Source organism: Halictus rubicundus, chromosome 4, assembly GCF_050948215.1.
Source record: "Halictus rubicundus isolate RS-2024b chromosome 4, iyHalRubi1_principal, whole genome shotgun sequence".
Lineage (NCBI taxonomy): Eukaryota > Metazoa > Arthropoda > Insecta > Hymenoptera > Halictidae > Halictus > Halictus rubicundus.
In genome coordinates this window covers 2452516-2468367 of record NC_135152.1, presented here as the reverse complement: position 1 = coordinate 2468367, position 15852 = coordinate 2452516, and the positions used below count along the sequence as shown (strand labels likewise).

The 15852-nt window shown below is 39.1% G+C and overlaps 1 protein-coding gene across 4 annotated transcripts in view; it reads right to left on the bottom strand.

Moving 5' to 3' along the window:
• Nachra3 (nicotinic acetylcholine receptor alpha3 subunit) overlaps nucleotides 1–15852 on the bottom strand; it is a 175379-nt gene that overhangs the window by 17694 nt on the left and 141833 nt on the right. For all 4 annotated transcript variants that reach the window (XR_013082084.1, XM_076786294.1, XM_076786293.1 and 1 more), the window contains exons 6-9: nucleotides 12794–12903; nucleotides 10920–11100; nucleotides 5962–6077; nucleotides 2521–2689 (exon numbers count right to left, since the gene is read on the bottom strand). Coding sequence is in view for 3 of the 4 variants with exons in the window: in XM_076786294.1 (XP_076642409.1) it covers nucleotides 2521–2689; nucleotides 5962–6077; nucleotides 10920–11100; nucleotides 12794–12903 (576 nt within the window). In the remaining variant the exon portion in view is untranslated. The remainder of the gene's footprint in view (nucleotides 1–2520; nucleotides 2690–5961; nucleotides 6078–10919; nucleotides 11101–12793; nucleotides 12904–15852) is intronic.

Below are 15852 nucleotides of genomic sequence, written 5' to 3'. Positions count from 1 at the left end.
TTGCTGTCGAAGCGTAAGAGGTTGCCGCGCAAGACCTCGCAACTTAGGGGACAGAATAATCCCTGCGAGAGGTAGGAAACACGGTTTCCCGATTCATAATCGTAAACTCGGGGGATGAAACCAACCCGCGCGAGGACCGGGAAGTTCTTACGACGCGAACGCGTGACTTCGCGTTCAAGGGACGGGAGAAATAAACCCCTTTACGAAGTCTCTACCCGCATCAAAAATAGTCGGGTTAGCGTAAGTTTAATCACGAATGAAAAGGGGTAACTTCCTAGGAAGCAAGAAGATAATCGCGTTACCGGGTAATGTTCAATTTAAGGGACGGAATTTTCGTAAATTCTTGATGTTTAGAGGGCGGCGTGGCTCCCCGAAGATCGATACGACCCGTAGTCGCCCGAGAATCCGCCGTTTTTAAGGGACGAAACAACCCCCGAAGACCGCTGCAACGGCCAGGAGCTGTAAATTCTGAAAGTTTAATGGACGGAACAACCCCTAACGATTAAAATAACCACGCCCGGAATATCGATTTCCAAGTGCTCGCCGCGATTAGGCACTCTGAAAAATCAAAACAGAGATTACGGGCTCGTTCGATGTATGAACGAACAGATTTCGATCGGCGATACTCTCGAGATACATTAGGTGATAGATAGATCGTTTACAAGCAACTCAGATACAAGCATTATAATTAACTTCCTTAAATTGATGTCTCGGAAACTTCATGTCGCCAAACTTGATTACTTTGATCCTTCTGTCCTAAATACACTGCGGATTTTATGCATCTATAAGAAAAGGAAGTAAATGGAATAGAAAATAACATTTAGAAATATCGTATTATTTACAGCTCGTATAAATTGTTAATAAAAATGCAGATGTCTGTGTAGCTCCTGTAATGTTTATTTTGCATAAAAATCCGCAGTCTGACTATGTATAACATATGTATGTAGTAGCAACCTAACCATTTGAAACAGTTTTTAGCGCGGTAAAAATTATATAATTTTCCATCGATACAGTACGTTAGGCAAAATGAAACAGTACGTTGAAAGCTTGACATTAACACTAGAATTACCACACCAGTCAAAATGACTGGTTTGACAACTTTACTTTAAGATTCCTACTTCATGTTATATTTTTTCTCCGCAATGATGTAATGACTTTTGCAGGGATAGCTAAAGGAATAATATAATAAACTTTAATTTTGTTTTATTCATTTAAAATAAAAGTAATTTTTTATCATGGCTACTTATACCAGTACCAGTCAATTTGACTGGTGTGAACTTATTGAACCGTATAGTATGAAGGGAAGGACCATAACAACCGACAATTTTTTTGCAAGCTTGTCGCTGGCATATAAATTATTAGCCAAAAGAACCACACTGGTTGGGACAATACGCGGAAACAAAAGAGTACTCACAAAAATTTGTAAAACGAAGAAGGATACCATGGCTCGCTTTTCGTCGCTGCTGTATCGATCAAATGAGATTACACTCACAATTTATAAAAGTAAGCCGAAGAAGAAAGTTTTTATCCTGAGCTCAAAACATAAAACCGTTAAAATGGGAAAAAGCGAAAAGGGCCTACCTGAAACGGTGGAATTTTATAATAAAACAAAATTTGGGGTAGATATAGCAGACCAAATGGCAAAAAAATATAGCGTGAAGTCGGGATCAAGAAGATGGCCACTTCAAGTATTTTTTAATATTTTAGATTTAGCTGGCATAAATGCCCGGATTTTATATAAGGAAACCACAGATGAGCAGATATCCAGAAAAGATTTTATGTTTCAATTAGCAGATGAACTTGTCGCTGACTATGAAAAATCACGGATAGAACAAAGAGCATCTGAGATCCAAAGTACGTCAAAGAACTCACCTTATTCACGCAAATGGCGTCGGATAGGGTACTGTAATAATAATAAGACTACCACCATTTGCAATCTTTGTAAACAATATGTATGCGGAAAATGCACGCAGAAGAAACTTTACGTATGTAAGAACTGTGCCGAATGATAACTTTTGTACCTAATAATTTAAGTTATATTTGTATTTTATTTATTCTATTACGTTTATTATTATTATAATATTATTATATTATACTTTTTATATTTACCAATGGAAATTTATTTTAATATTCTTGTTACCAAAGATTTTGGTACTAAATATTCTTCATTATTGTACTTATTGTTATTATTATAGTTGTTATTATATAGTTTTTATGATCTCAGAACATGCAGTTCCTTTTGTAAGATAATAATAAATCAATAAATATCAAAATATTCTACTATCACGTATTTTTTAAAGACCAGTCATTTTGACTGGTTTTGGTAGAGATAGCTACGTCTCAACTGTCGGTAGTTCTAGTGTTAAATTGTGCGGGGTTAACGAATCTCCAGCATGGCAGAGGGAAGATTCGAGTTGAAACTAAAGGCGCAGTTGAATAATTCTGAGAGCCAGAAATTAATTTGTACAATCGAACGTGGGGAAAGAAAAGCGTACGGGATGTATTATGGAAAAAGCTCACCTTCTCGCCACTGTCGCTTGGCAGATAGAAGACCAACACCGTGAGAAACGAGATACCCATGCACGGTATTATAAGGTTGACGGTGTAAAATAGTGTCTTCCGTCTCATGGTGATGTTGAACGTGATGTCGAGGTAAGGCTCCTCGCAGCACGTGTAAAATTTTTCATTTCTGAAAAACGAAACGGGGCCAGCGCTGCTGAACCGTCCTCTCTCCGCCTCCCGAATTGTTGCTTGAACAAATTCTGTTCTGTTTTTCGGCCTTGTGCAAACTGCCAGAGAGTGTAGGGGCGAGGTTCGTCGCGAGGGATCGGGCTCGCACGAATATTTGTCGGGCCAAGGAGAACGAGGACCGTGTTGTCCCGCTAATTTGATTACGCTCGCTCTTTTTTATCTTGCTCCGGTCTGTTTGTTGTTTGTTAGCGGGGGCTCGACTGGATGAAAAATACACCTGGCTCGACCGGCCGGGACCAAGAAACAAGGAAAGTGCTCTGTCGGAGGAACAACGGATCCTTGGTCGAGCTACAATTTTGCCAAAGAATAAATAACGTTCGGAGAAACAAAAGGATTTGCAATGCGAGAACAGTTGAAACTGTGCCGAGTGAAACCTCGAAGTGCTTAACCGAGGAAACCCGGACCAAGGTCCGGAAAATATGAGAACCCTTCTTCTTTCTGTCAATGTACTAAAGGGCCTAGCAGGATAAGAATGGTCCAGCGGCCCCGGCCACAATTTTTATTGGAATTTTGTGGAAAACAATGGTTTTAGGTTGAAAGATAATCACCCAAAATTTTAAGTCGCTAACCCTTCATTTAAGGGTAACATGAGGGTAAATACCCTTAACTGTATCATTTTTTTTCTCGGTTGTTAATTAAAATATTCAGATAGAAGAAAAACGAAAATATTCGAATTTACCTCCTTCATATCATATATTTTTTTCAGAATTGTGATCAAATTATTAAGGGTAGAAAAACATTATTTAAATTTTTAGGGGTGGGGGTTGCAAGCAACCCTTCGAGTGACCACTTCCAAAAAATTCAAGAACAATGTTCTGTTACCTATCTAATATATACAAAAGTTTCAAGATGATCGGATTGGTGGAACATAGTTAAATATTGAAAAATAAATTAAATTGCTGTATTATAATGTAGGGATAATACGAAATATCAGGCTTACTGTGACGGAACTGTGACTGTTGGATCTGCATTTTGTCACAAATGTCGATTAATTGTTTATAGAACAGAAAACCAACGTAGAAACGACAGCAGCAGTAATGATCCTGCAACAGATCCAGATTATCAAAATCGAAACAATACCGAATTGACAGGTTTGATTGAACTGCCATTTAAAAGAGTAGTAGCGACTCATGAATACTGTGTCTTATGTCGATCGACGAGGCAACTGGGTCTCATACCATTAGAAGCACGCCTCCAAGAGTTTACGCAAAAAAGGATTTATATCCCGAAAGGCGACCGATGTTGCTCTACACACATTATTAGAAAACGACAAGCTTTGCTCTTTACGTATTCATTCTTTGTATAGTGCAGTGGAAGCTAGTGAAGTTTCTTTGTTTTTGGACCAGTTGGCTTGGAATATGGATTCCTCTTTATTTGATAAAATATCGGATGGTTCCATAAATGAGGAACAACTACATGCTTTCACTGGCCTTAATTCGAACAATATTGAAAAGCTAGAAAACATGTTGAAAAGTATGAGAGACGAAATCACGAACTGTGAAACAAACACTAACTATATTTTTATTTAAACTCAGAAGTGGCAGTTCTAATGTAATGATTAAAAATATATTCGGCCTGCAACATGAACAACACGTGTCAGAATATTTCCATCGAATAATTAACGCATTTGAAAAGGATATTTTAGCAAATCACTTCGGAATAAATGAAAAATTCAGAGCCGATCTCATTTTAAATGAAACAGCTTACGCCCCAAGGAAACTTTTTGAAATAGAAGATTCTTAATTAGTAGACATTTTCGATGGAACATATGTTGGACATGAAAAAAGTAAAAATAGTGTATATCAAAGGAAATCGTATTCTGGACAGAAGAAGACATCATTATGTAAACCGTTTACAATTTGTACAACAAATCTTATTTACAGGTAAGCACGTGCTTTAACACTATTCTTTACCCATCTTGTATATGTCTAATATTACTATATGTAAAATTATCTATCAATTAACCCAGGCAATATGCTATCTAGCGCTATTAATGAGGGATGATAATATTTTAAATATTGAATATTTAAAGGAAACTAACAATATTATAAGGTTGAAAGTTCATTCGAGACATATTAATCGCAAAAGTTATCAATGCTACATTGAATATGTACCACATTCGATTAGTTATACCGCTATTACACGGTATAACATGTGACTGTGCTGATAGCAACAGAACAGTAGGTTGCTGTTCTCATGTCGCTACGATTATTTACTATTTATCTCATGGGTGATTTAAATAGAAAATTGTAAAACCATCGGAAATATTAACCAAGATATTTGATGTAACACATACTGTGCCAGTAATTGAGGAAAATAGTGACGAAGATTGAATAAATCTATATTATGATTCCTAAAGTTCTCTTTTACACCTACGTAATGTCTATTTATAAATTCGGGAAGATAAGAATAGAATATAATACGATGCGTCGCGTTTAAAAAGAAATAATTGATCAAGGAGGGACTTAATCTGCTGATAAAAATTATTAATTAGTGTCGTAAGAAACGCTGCACAATACATTATACTATTATAATGACGTAATTTAATTTATTTTTCAATATTTAACTATGTTCCACCATTCCGATCATCTTGAAACTTTTGTCTATATTAGATAGGTAACAGAACATTGTTCTTGAATTTTTTGGAAGTGGTCACTCGAAGGGTTGCTTGCAACCCCCACCCCTAAAAATTTAAATAATTTTTTTCTACCCTTAATAATTTGATGACAATTCTGAAAAAATATATGATATGAAGGAGGTAAATTCGAATATTTTCGTTTTTCTTCCATCTGAATATCTTAATTAACAACCGAGAAAAAAAATGATACAGTTAAGGGTATTTACCCTCATATTACCCTTAAATGAAGGGTTAGCGACTTAAAATTTTGGGTGATTATCTTTCAACCTAAAACCATTGTTTTCCACAAAATACCAATAAAAATTGTGGCCGGGGCCGCTGGACCATTCTTATCCTGCTATGCCCTTTTCTACGGTGTTCGATAAAATTGTAGAGTTGTCAGGATTCATTGTTTCCGTTCGAGTGGCGACGATTGCCGCTGCAAGGTTTTTCGAATCGTGAATAATTGGTGTTCGAATCCAGTAATTATTATTCGTTCGTTTCTTCGATCCCCCGAGCACGTCGAGCGATTGGGCGACTATCGATTAACAAGTATCGAGCCGGTTTGTCGAGTTAGCAGATTGAAGACTCACCTCACGGCTGGGACTTCGAGGATGTCCCACTCGACGGAAGTGTAAAACTCCGACAGATCGACGCCGATGTCGACGACATTGCTGCCACGGATTTCGTCGATGTGCCTGAGGTCGACCTGTAGAAGCAACAACACCACCATTCTCTGTTATTTATTGAACGATTCGCGATTTAATAATTCACTTAACTTAAGACGCTGCTCCTGAATACGTAACACAAAGGAAGCGTTATTCCCCCGCCTGCAACCTGGGTCGTTAACGTTCCGAACGAAATTTCACTCTTGAAATTTAATCTTCCCAACACTTATTTTTTTCCCATTAATGCTCGAAACATTTAACGTTCCAACGATTACACGTTAAAGTAGGCACTTCGACACGTGTTTCGGAATTTTTAACAAATTGTTCCAAAACCGTGTACCAGTAAAAAAATTAGTCGCGAACGACATAGCCGATAGAAATAAGGTTACAGACGGAGGGTTAAAATATTTACACAAGATCCACAAAATATTTAATAGCCTTAGGGTACGATCATTGTAGCGCTCATTTACGGCAATGTTGTCCACGAGCCGTCGTTCGTCTGTACCTAAATCCATTATGATCGTGTAATAAGCAGCACAAAGCCGATCGATCAGCTCCGCGAACCTCGAAAAACGATCATAGCGCGAAAAACGATCACGGAGAGACGCTTTTAACGTAGTTAACATTTCACGCTCTCTCCGCTCGTTATTGCTGTAATGAAATCAGCATAATTGATTCTTCAAATAATTTCGATTCTTTCGCGTGCGTGGAAATTGGATGTACCCATAACATGGTGCGCGTTCAATGGACTGCAGATATCATGATATTAATAGGATGCGAAGATAGGATTTCGCGAAACCGATTGCGCGTCTAAACTTACACCATGCACAGGCACATGATACGTTGATAATGCGTTTAACCCTCCGATGACATGCTGTCTCTGTCGATTGAAATATACTCCATTTTTGAGGATTAAAATTTCAACGTAAACAGCCCGTGTACGAAACGTCTACGTTCGTTTTGTTAAATTTCGTGTATTTAAAAAGCAGAACGAAGTGTATATTTCATGGACATCGGATAACGTTTTCCGGACTACAGTTTATTTATTTTTTCAGCCCGGGCCTGTCCAATTTCAACTTATAAATGAATGAATAGTCACAGAAAATTACACACTTTATGGACATTGGGTAACATGTTCCTGCCTAGAATTTATTTATTCTTTCGAATCAACAAGGATCTAGGGTAAGGGACCCAATTACTGTGGGGGTGCCAATTACTATGAATATTAAAAAAGAGATGTATAACATACATATTAACTGATTTTAACACGTTAACTGCCACATATCATTCCCAGAGATTCTTACAAAATCAGAGTAACCCTAACCCCTTAACGCACACTTTTTGAAAAAAACCGGCCAAAAAAATCAATTTTTGGTGGAGAATTTTGATATACTGCGCTTTTGTTCCATGGAAAAAGGCTATATTTTATTCTTGAATAAATAAGTGTTATAGCTTACAATCCCATGTAAATGATAAATATCAATAAAACGATTTTTTTTCTTTGCTTTCACATTGTTATTTTCAATTCTCGATTATATTCGAGTGTGAAAAATTATAGCAGCATAAAATACAATGCCGCTCGAATTATCTCGAGTGTGCACAGTTTGGCCTGTTTAACGCGCTCGAATTAACTCGAGCGTACAAGTTAAGGGGTTAATTACTAAAAGCGAAACTAGAAATTTTAAATGTATCATAGGAGATGCTGTTTTAACTCGTTTGAATTCTAAAGATCTTAATCAAATTCGATTTATATGGATATGTCACAATAAAAATGAATGTCTAAACCTAGTCAAAAATCAATTAATGTGTCTCTTTTTTAGTATCCATTATGCTTTAAAAATAAGTATAGTAAATACAGGCACGGTAATTGGCACCCCCGCGGTAATCGAGTTCCTTACCCTAGTCAATTTTAACAGATGAATTAATCGATGATCACAAAACATACGGAAACTCTGTTTCCCTATTTTACATGTTCAAAAAGCAAGCACATGTAGACCTAAATTAAAATTGTAAAAAATTGTAGAAGACACATAAGCGGCGAATAAAGAAACGAAGAGCACACCTGACGCTCGTCCCGATCTGCCTAACAGCGAGCACACGAATCAGTTAACGCGAGTTCGGTTAGGAGAAGTTCCAAGTTGATAATTGCGTTCATTATTGGCACAGGAGCGCAAACAGCGAGTCCGTGCCCGTGCGATAGCGTTAATGTTAATCGTTCGACGTTACAACGGTACACCGTACGTTTACGTTATGTTATGTTACGTTTGCGTTTCAGTGTCTAGTTAAATAGATATCAGGTCGGTGGAAAACCTAACGGCACGGCCCTGGGTGCAAATGCGTCCGTTGATTCCATAGCCGCCATGGCAAGCACCGAGGGCGCGCACCCCTCGTTAATGGTATTTATGACGTTCGACGGGAACGCAACCGAACCATTTCCATTGTGGGAACGATTGTTGTTATTTCGAATTTATCGGCCGCAATTAGAATACAATTAAATCAGCCGTTCTAACGAAACATCGCGGCAACAGCGATCCTCGCACCCCGCTTAATCGACGCGTATACTCGTCGTTTAATTACACTAATTTACGGTCGCGCGTTACACGGAAACTTTGGACTCAAAGACACCGTACAGTACTATTCTATAAAATTCTAGTCATTATTTAACCCTTAGCACTCGAATGGCGACTGTAAGGCGTCACTAAAAATTAGTGTATCATTATTCAAAGTATTTTTTACATTATTAAATTTGTTTGTATTTAATAAATTACTAAATCCTTCAGTATCGTACGAGTAAACTGCACCATTTTCGTATGTACAACATGAAAAAAAAAATATATACGAGGGAAATATTCTAGGTCGGAAGAAATGTTTCGTTTTGGAGTTAAAATAGCTTCGAGTGCAAAGGGTTAACAGTTAACATTAGGTTTACGGGTCAGAATGTCGCGTTCTGATATTTTTAATTTACAACTATTGAAATTCTAAAAATTCATCCATGAGGAATTACAAAAAATAATTTATTTCCTTGGGGATAAATTGTAAAAAAATGGCTAAAAAATTGGATATGCAGATTCTGGCTATTTTTTATGAAATAGTGTAAAATTGGCGTTAATATCGGACAAAATTCGCAACTTTCCTCATTATTAGACTGCGGATCTTTATGCAAAATAAAAACTTTCTGCCTGAACTGCAACAAACTTGAGTGAAATAAATATTTAATTTCTTGTTAAATGTGTTTAATAGGTTGAAAATAATATAATCGTATATTTAAATAGTTCAAATGTTTTTACTGTCTTAAATTGGATCTACCCATTTTTATCGTAAATGCATAAAATCCGCAGTCTACTCATTATACACTGTTAATGAAATTTAATTTTTCTTAACTTTATAGAGTGGTGGATAGCTTAGCAGTACTGTTGCTCGAACAGTCGGTTATTATTAAACGCTTCCTCGATAATTTCTAACGATTCCAGCTCACTGTTAATTCTGTTTGCCAATATGAGAAACCACCCTTGCAGAGCGTCTTTTGTCGAACAAAATTGAAGCTTGGTTAGCATTCTATCGACCATGTAACGCTGATTTAACAATCGCGGACGGAAACAACGTCAGCGAGAATTGTTCCCTGTCCGGCGCACCTCGATTAAGTATAAGCTCCCGAAAAGACCTAATTCGAACTTGTTTCCTTGTCACCTATTTCATGGAAATGGCCCAGGGGTGACTCGCGAGTTCGTCGCGCTTCTTCGACCGTTCCGCGCGCGACGTCCAATTAATTTCGTGAATGAAACTCGATCAGAGTTGACACGTGCAATTAACTCCCGGTGCGGCGCGGCGGCGCACCGTTCCAGAAACGGTTACATTGAAATTTTCCCAAACTAATTTCGATCGAAGTTGATGTTCCAACTCCGGCCCGGGAAACTTTTCTATAACCAGAACGATTCGCGTTCGTTTCGTTGTTTTCTGAATTCATCTTTAGGGAAATTGCATGGTCTTCGCGAAAGAGGTTGCCGAGGAGAATCTTGTGTAGTATACTTGAGTGTATCGACCGAGAACAGAGGGTTTATTGTGCGTCCAGGGAACAGTCTTGACTACGATCGTTGTCTCGAAGGAGTAATCAAGGATTCCGGCGCAGTTTACCAGGCTAATCCCGTTAACTCGGGCTTAATGGGCTGAAATCGATGGAAATATCAGGAACTGCGGGCTGCCCATCGTTCTCACGGACCTTCTCGAGTGGTTCAAAGGCTTCTACCATGATTGGCCTTGCCTTTTTTATTTTTTTATTTTTTTTCGGGTAGATTACACTCACTTTCTACTGGACAGTGGAGATCTATCTTCTCATTCTAACTATCGTTCAGGACTATTTCTATTAGGTCAATGCAAAAGTTTGCGCCCGATTTCGTGTTAACGCTTTACCTAGCAGCGATTATTTCCTAATGTTTAAAAGACCGCGGTCCATGGCTGAAAACTTTTAGCAGATATTTCAATAGCAATTTCAATTGTGAACCAAAAATTTGTAGGAATTCCGATTCAGATTATAATGCAAAAGAAAATCTCTAGGTTTCCTTTTGGAAGGATCGAAGCGCCAATTGAAAATATTTTAGGTCGTAAGAAATGTTTGGTTTTCGAGTTAAAATAGTTTGCAAAGGTTGCAAACGGTATCCGGTAATATGTTAAAATGCAACAAAGAATCGGGCAGGAACTTTTGCAGAGACTTAATTTATTTAGGATTCCGGGACCGGGAATCTGACTGAACGTTTTTCCATTTTTCACTGTTTCTGATTTTTCCGTGACGTTGTTTCCGAGAACAAACCACACGTCTCCGGTTTAGTGGCGAGAATGGAGAATCGGTGGCGAGAAAGTTCTCGGAGAAATAAAACGGTGAACGTTACCTGGAAGCCATCGTAAGTCCACGAGCCGAACTTCATGACGCACGTTTGCTCGTCGAACGGAAAATATTCGACGTCGATCTCGCAGGAAGACTTGTATATCGCCGGTGGCTTCCAATCGACCCTACCTGTGTAATTCAGCGTCGCCTTCGTGGCCAGCGTCACCTCGAAATTACCGTCGGCACTGTCCAATGGGAAAACACAAAGATGGTTCACTGAGATTCCTTCCATTTGCGCTCTCGAACGGAGAAACTCGATTGCAAAATACCTGGATCTTCCTCCGACTAACAAACTCTCCGCTCGATTCCAACAATTCTGTGTGTTCCGATTTTAATAAATTTAACCCTTAGCACTCGAATGGCGACTGTAAGGCGCCACTAAAAATTGCTGTATCATTATTTAAAATATTTTTTACATTATTATATTTATTTGTATTTAATAAATTACTAAACACTTCAGTATTGTACGAGTAAATTTCACCATTTTCGTACGCATAACATGAAAAAAGATATATAGAAGGGAAGTATTGTAGGTCGGAAGAAATGTTTCGTTTTGGAGTTAAAATAGCTTCGAGTGCAAAGGGTTAACACGTTAACTGCCATATCAATCACATATGACTGACAGTGATTTTTGACTAGGTTTAGACATTTATTTGTATTGTAACATATCCGGATAAACCGAATTTTATTAAGATATTTAGAATTCAAAAGGGTTAAAACAGCATCCCCCTATAATAAATTAAAAATTTCTAGTTTCGCTTTGATTAATTAAATTGCTCTGATTTTATAAGAATCTCTGGGAATGATATGTGGCAGTTAACGTGTTAATTAGACTCGAATAATATACTAGACATTGGATCCAATCGTAAATAATTTCTAATCGGTATAATCGCTGAATTTATGGACACTGGTACATTACAAAATTTTTTAAGAATAAAAACCAATTTTGATCGAACTCGTTCGGAATTTCTTCCGTTCATTTTTGCCACGAACGCATAAAATCCGCAGTCCACTAATCATTCGTCGCGGCCGGATTACCTGATAAATGGTAACAAGCCTCGGCGCGTACCAGCGAATTGTTGTTTATTCAGTTCGCAAATAAATTCGGAAATTATTTACGACTCGGGCTAATAGAATTTTTAACGAGTCCTGCACGCCTCTTCTCAAAATTCGCCGGCAAATTGCTGGAAATACGATCGAAGCCCTGCGATTATTCGGTATCGGTTGAAAATCGTATTTCACGGTGAATAATTAAGAGTTGCCGAGCTGATTTGTATCGCGCGGCCGCAGTTATTATAGTACGTAACGAGTAAATGAAAATTTCAGTGTTAATTTATTCATTTAAATATTTCATTAATCGACGGGGATGCGACTGTATTAATATTCCCGGGGTGTGCGTTAACGTTCAATGAAATTTTATGGGATTCACGGCGAATTAAGTGCGTTTATGGCCGTTTTTCGGTTTTCCTCGGCGAGGGCAACAACATTCGCGGATTATCGATGGCGTTCTGCCAAATAGTTTTTAACGGCTATGCCGCGATCTCGAAGAAAAAGGCAAAACCGGACAAACCGAGCCATAAATTATGCTTCCTCGGCGCGGTCTTTCCGTGGAACGGTCGCGAAAACTTTCGAAATTGCTTCTATTAAAATTAGAACTACCAGAGGATTCATTCTAAATTTCTAGGTTTCATTGGACTGCGGGTATTTATGCAAAATTGTTACAAGAAATAAGAGCCACTTACTTTTTAACAGTGATACAAAATGATCGCTTTCGTTCCTCCATAGATTTAGCGTGGAAATCATCAAAATGAGGGTATTTCGATTGCAATCGATTTTCTCCATTCTCGCTCGGAGTGCATAAGAACAGCAATGTCTTACTTGTTGTACAAAACTATATCGGGCCTCCATATATGATCGGATGGCACGTGCAGCATCTCCACCCCACCATATTCTTTCGGATCCCATTTTAACTTGTAATCGTACCATGACTGCGAACAGAACGTCGAAACCTTAATTACCTGCTCCGCGGATCTTTTTTTTTTCCGCGGAACAGAACGCCGCCGCCGTAATTAAAACCGCGCTGTTTCGAACTTTTCGAACTCGTTGCGCTCGCAGGGAAAACATCGTCTGCGTTTTACATGTGCGAGAAATTAATTGAAACCTGTGAACAGAGGAGAACCAAAAAGAAAAAAAGAAACGTAACGACCCCATGACAATTACAGGACTATATCTAATCGGTCTCTTGTCGTTTCCCTGTGGAAATATACGAACGAGAAGATCACGGCGAGTATTAATTGTTCCTTTAGCGGAGAACGGTAGGTTTCGAGGAAGGGGGGCAGCGATAATTGGAAACAAAACCTGACGATAACAGTGAAATTCGTTCGGGACGAGGAAGATGGCGGCCGTTCGCGGTCGCGGAAGCGAAACGAGAGGAGCGACGTGTGTTTCGGCGGAGTTGTCGCGCTGTCAGCTGCGCGTGTTCCGATTATCGCCGAGCGACTCGCTCGTGCAGCCTTTTCCGTGTCTGCCACGGCTCGTTCAACAGTCTTGACAGTGCTTTTGATCCTCGCTGGATCCGATTACCGCAGGAATTCGCTAAAAACGAGCTCTTAAGGGATAGTCACGTGACTTTTTTCAGTGTCAGCAAGTCGGTAACAGCTGTATAATTTCCGTTCACAGCCTTCAGACACAGACTTAAGATCCGTCTTGGTCTTGATCCGACGGGTCTTAAGTCTGTGACTACACTTGTCACATTTTCTGCTTTGTATTATCGATATTATGAACTCTGACGCCAGAAATATGCTTCGTGTAACATGCTTCGGGCTTTATTTCGTAGAGAATCTAGACAAAATATAGCTTAATTTGTAGCTGGAGATATTTTCTAGCGCGCGCTGCTCTCGATTTCATCCAGAAAACTCATCCAATGGCATAAAAATGCTTGCATTCCACGGCATGTGCATCGTCAATTTTTCTCCTACTTCTATCGCTTAGATTACCAAATATCTGCATAATCTTGTCAGCTCGTGACCAGCGTACTCTAGATCGAACCTACCTCTTTCGAATGAGCCCTTTTCCAGCGAAAAATATTCTCATATAAGGACGAAAAGTTGCGGCACGTACAACCATTTTTCGCCTATTTTTGTCGGTAATGTGGTCGCTCTACCTTATCACGAATCTACCACGGGAAAGGAAATGGTCGCGAAACTCTCGAGAAAAAAGGAGAAAATCTGTGACAACAATAGAAAACTGTTCGCAGAACATTTCCGATAGGTCAATATATGTTTAATAATATGCCCGATGGTTTTAAAATCATGTTTTATTGGACAACGTGAAAAGCATTCTTCAATATTTCACGGAAATGCAAATGGAAAACGCGGGACAATTTCGCGCAGACCGTGGATATATCGGCTAATAATAATAATAGTATTGCTTTTATTGCGAGTTACGTAATCGAAGGGGCAGACGCGATAAAAATCGAATGGAAGGTAATACGATGCAAAATACAATAATGTAATGCAGAGGACCGGTGCTCTCTTTCGCGGATACAATAACTTCTATTTACCAACTCCGGCTGGAGATTATTTATTATGAAATATGTTGCACTCGACGGATCCCGTCGAACGGAACCGTTCCACGTATTTGTCTGCGGAAGCTGTGCTCGTATACCTGGGGATATAAAGATCGTTTCGTTTCATCCGTCCTGATCGTACGATTATTACCGTCGCTGTTTCAGAATCGTAAAGACGGTATTAGTGTTAGTACTATTGCTGTCTGAGCGCAGCTTCCAATCGATTATCGTCCAGGAAATTTTTCAAGCTCGTCGTTAATCGTCCGAGTCCGAGCTTTCGAGTAGTACGCGCCGATATTGGTCAGACGAGCCTTGCGCACTGTTCGAGGGTCATTTATGTTTTCAGAATTAATTTCGGACGCTATTAACATTGTTTATGTGTACACGATGTATACAAATATTGCTGATATTAAATTAATTTATATATTCCAGTAGGAGAAGTAACAATTGTTGAAACATGATCGATGCAACCAATGGAATAGTTTTAAGTTATATCAAAGCTGGTTTCGTTGACGAGCGCAAGTCTTTCTCACCGTCAAGTTATTATTGAACATTTGTCGCAGCATTCTGTGTAGCGAGGCTTTAATATCCCGTTTAATTAGTTTACGATGCGTGTCCACCGCATTTAATTAAATATGTTCATTCGCTGCGCGATTCTGTCAACAATTAAGAGCAACGTTTGGATCGAGTTAGGACAAAACCGTGCACAAGGATTAAAGAGGATGCTGTGAAAGGACAGAGCGGAAGAAATTCCGACGACAGGGTCGCCCCGGCGTCGATCAGTTTAGAAACACAGTGTGTAATTCAATCATGCCGGTCAATTTCCTTTAATTGATTCTATTCCTGGCTCGATAAAGCGCACTCAGACGCAATCGAGGGGATTCGCGACGGTATTTGCCGACCATTAATCTATCAGGTAGCGTCACAGGGTAACAACCATAAGTACATATCGACCGGACCGGCCGATATCAAACGTTCGCTGTTCCTCGAAACGCCGAGGTCTGCCGCGCCCGCATATATTAAAGAAAGTCCCCCGAGAAATCGTAACCGTCACCCCTAACACCCAAATTCACACCGGGATCTTCGCTCTCAACGAACAAGAGAGCAAACAGAAATCCGCTTCACCGTTCTCCACCTGCCTCGGCCCGAACCCATCTTTTAAACATCCGAAATCTGCTCGAAATCAGTCCACCGATCAAATCCGCTGCTCCGGATCAAATTCTCGAGATGAAAAAAGAACTCGTGCGACTGGCTCTAATAATCTGATCACTGTACAAAACGATCCTCCTTAACGCCAAAAATGTGAAATATAAAATGGCCGGTCTTAAATTGCGTACAATTCGTTAAAATTTTGCAATATTTCGTCGAA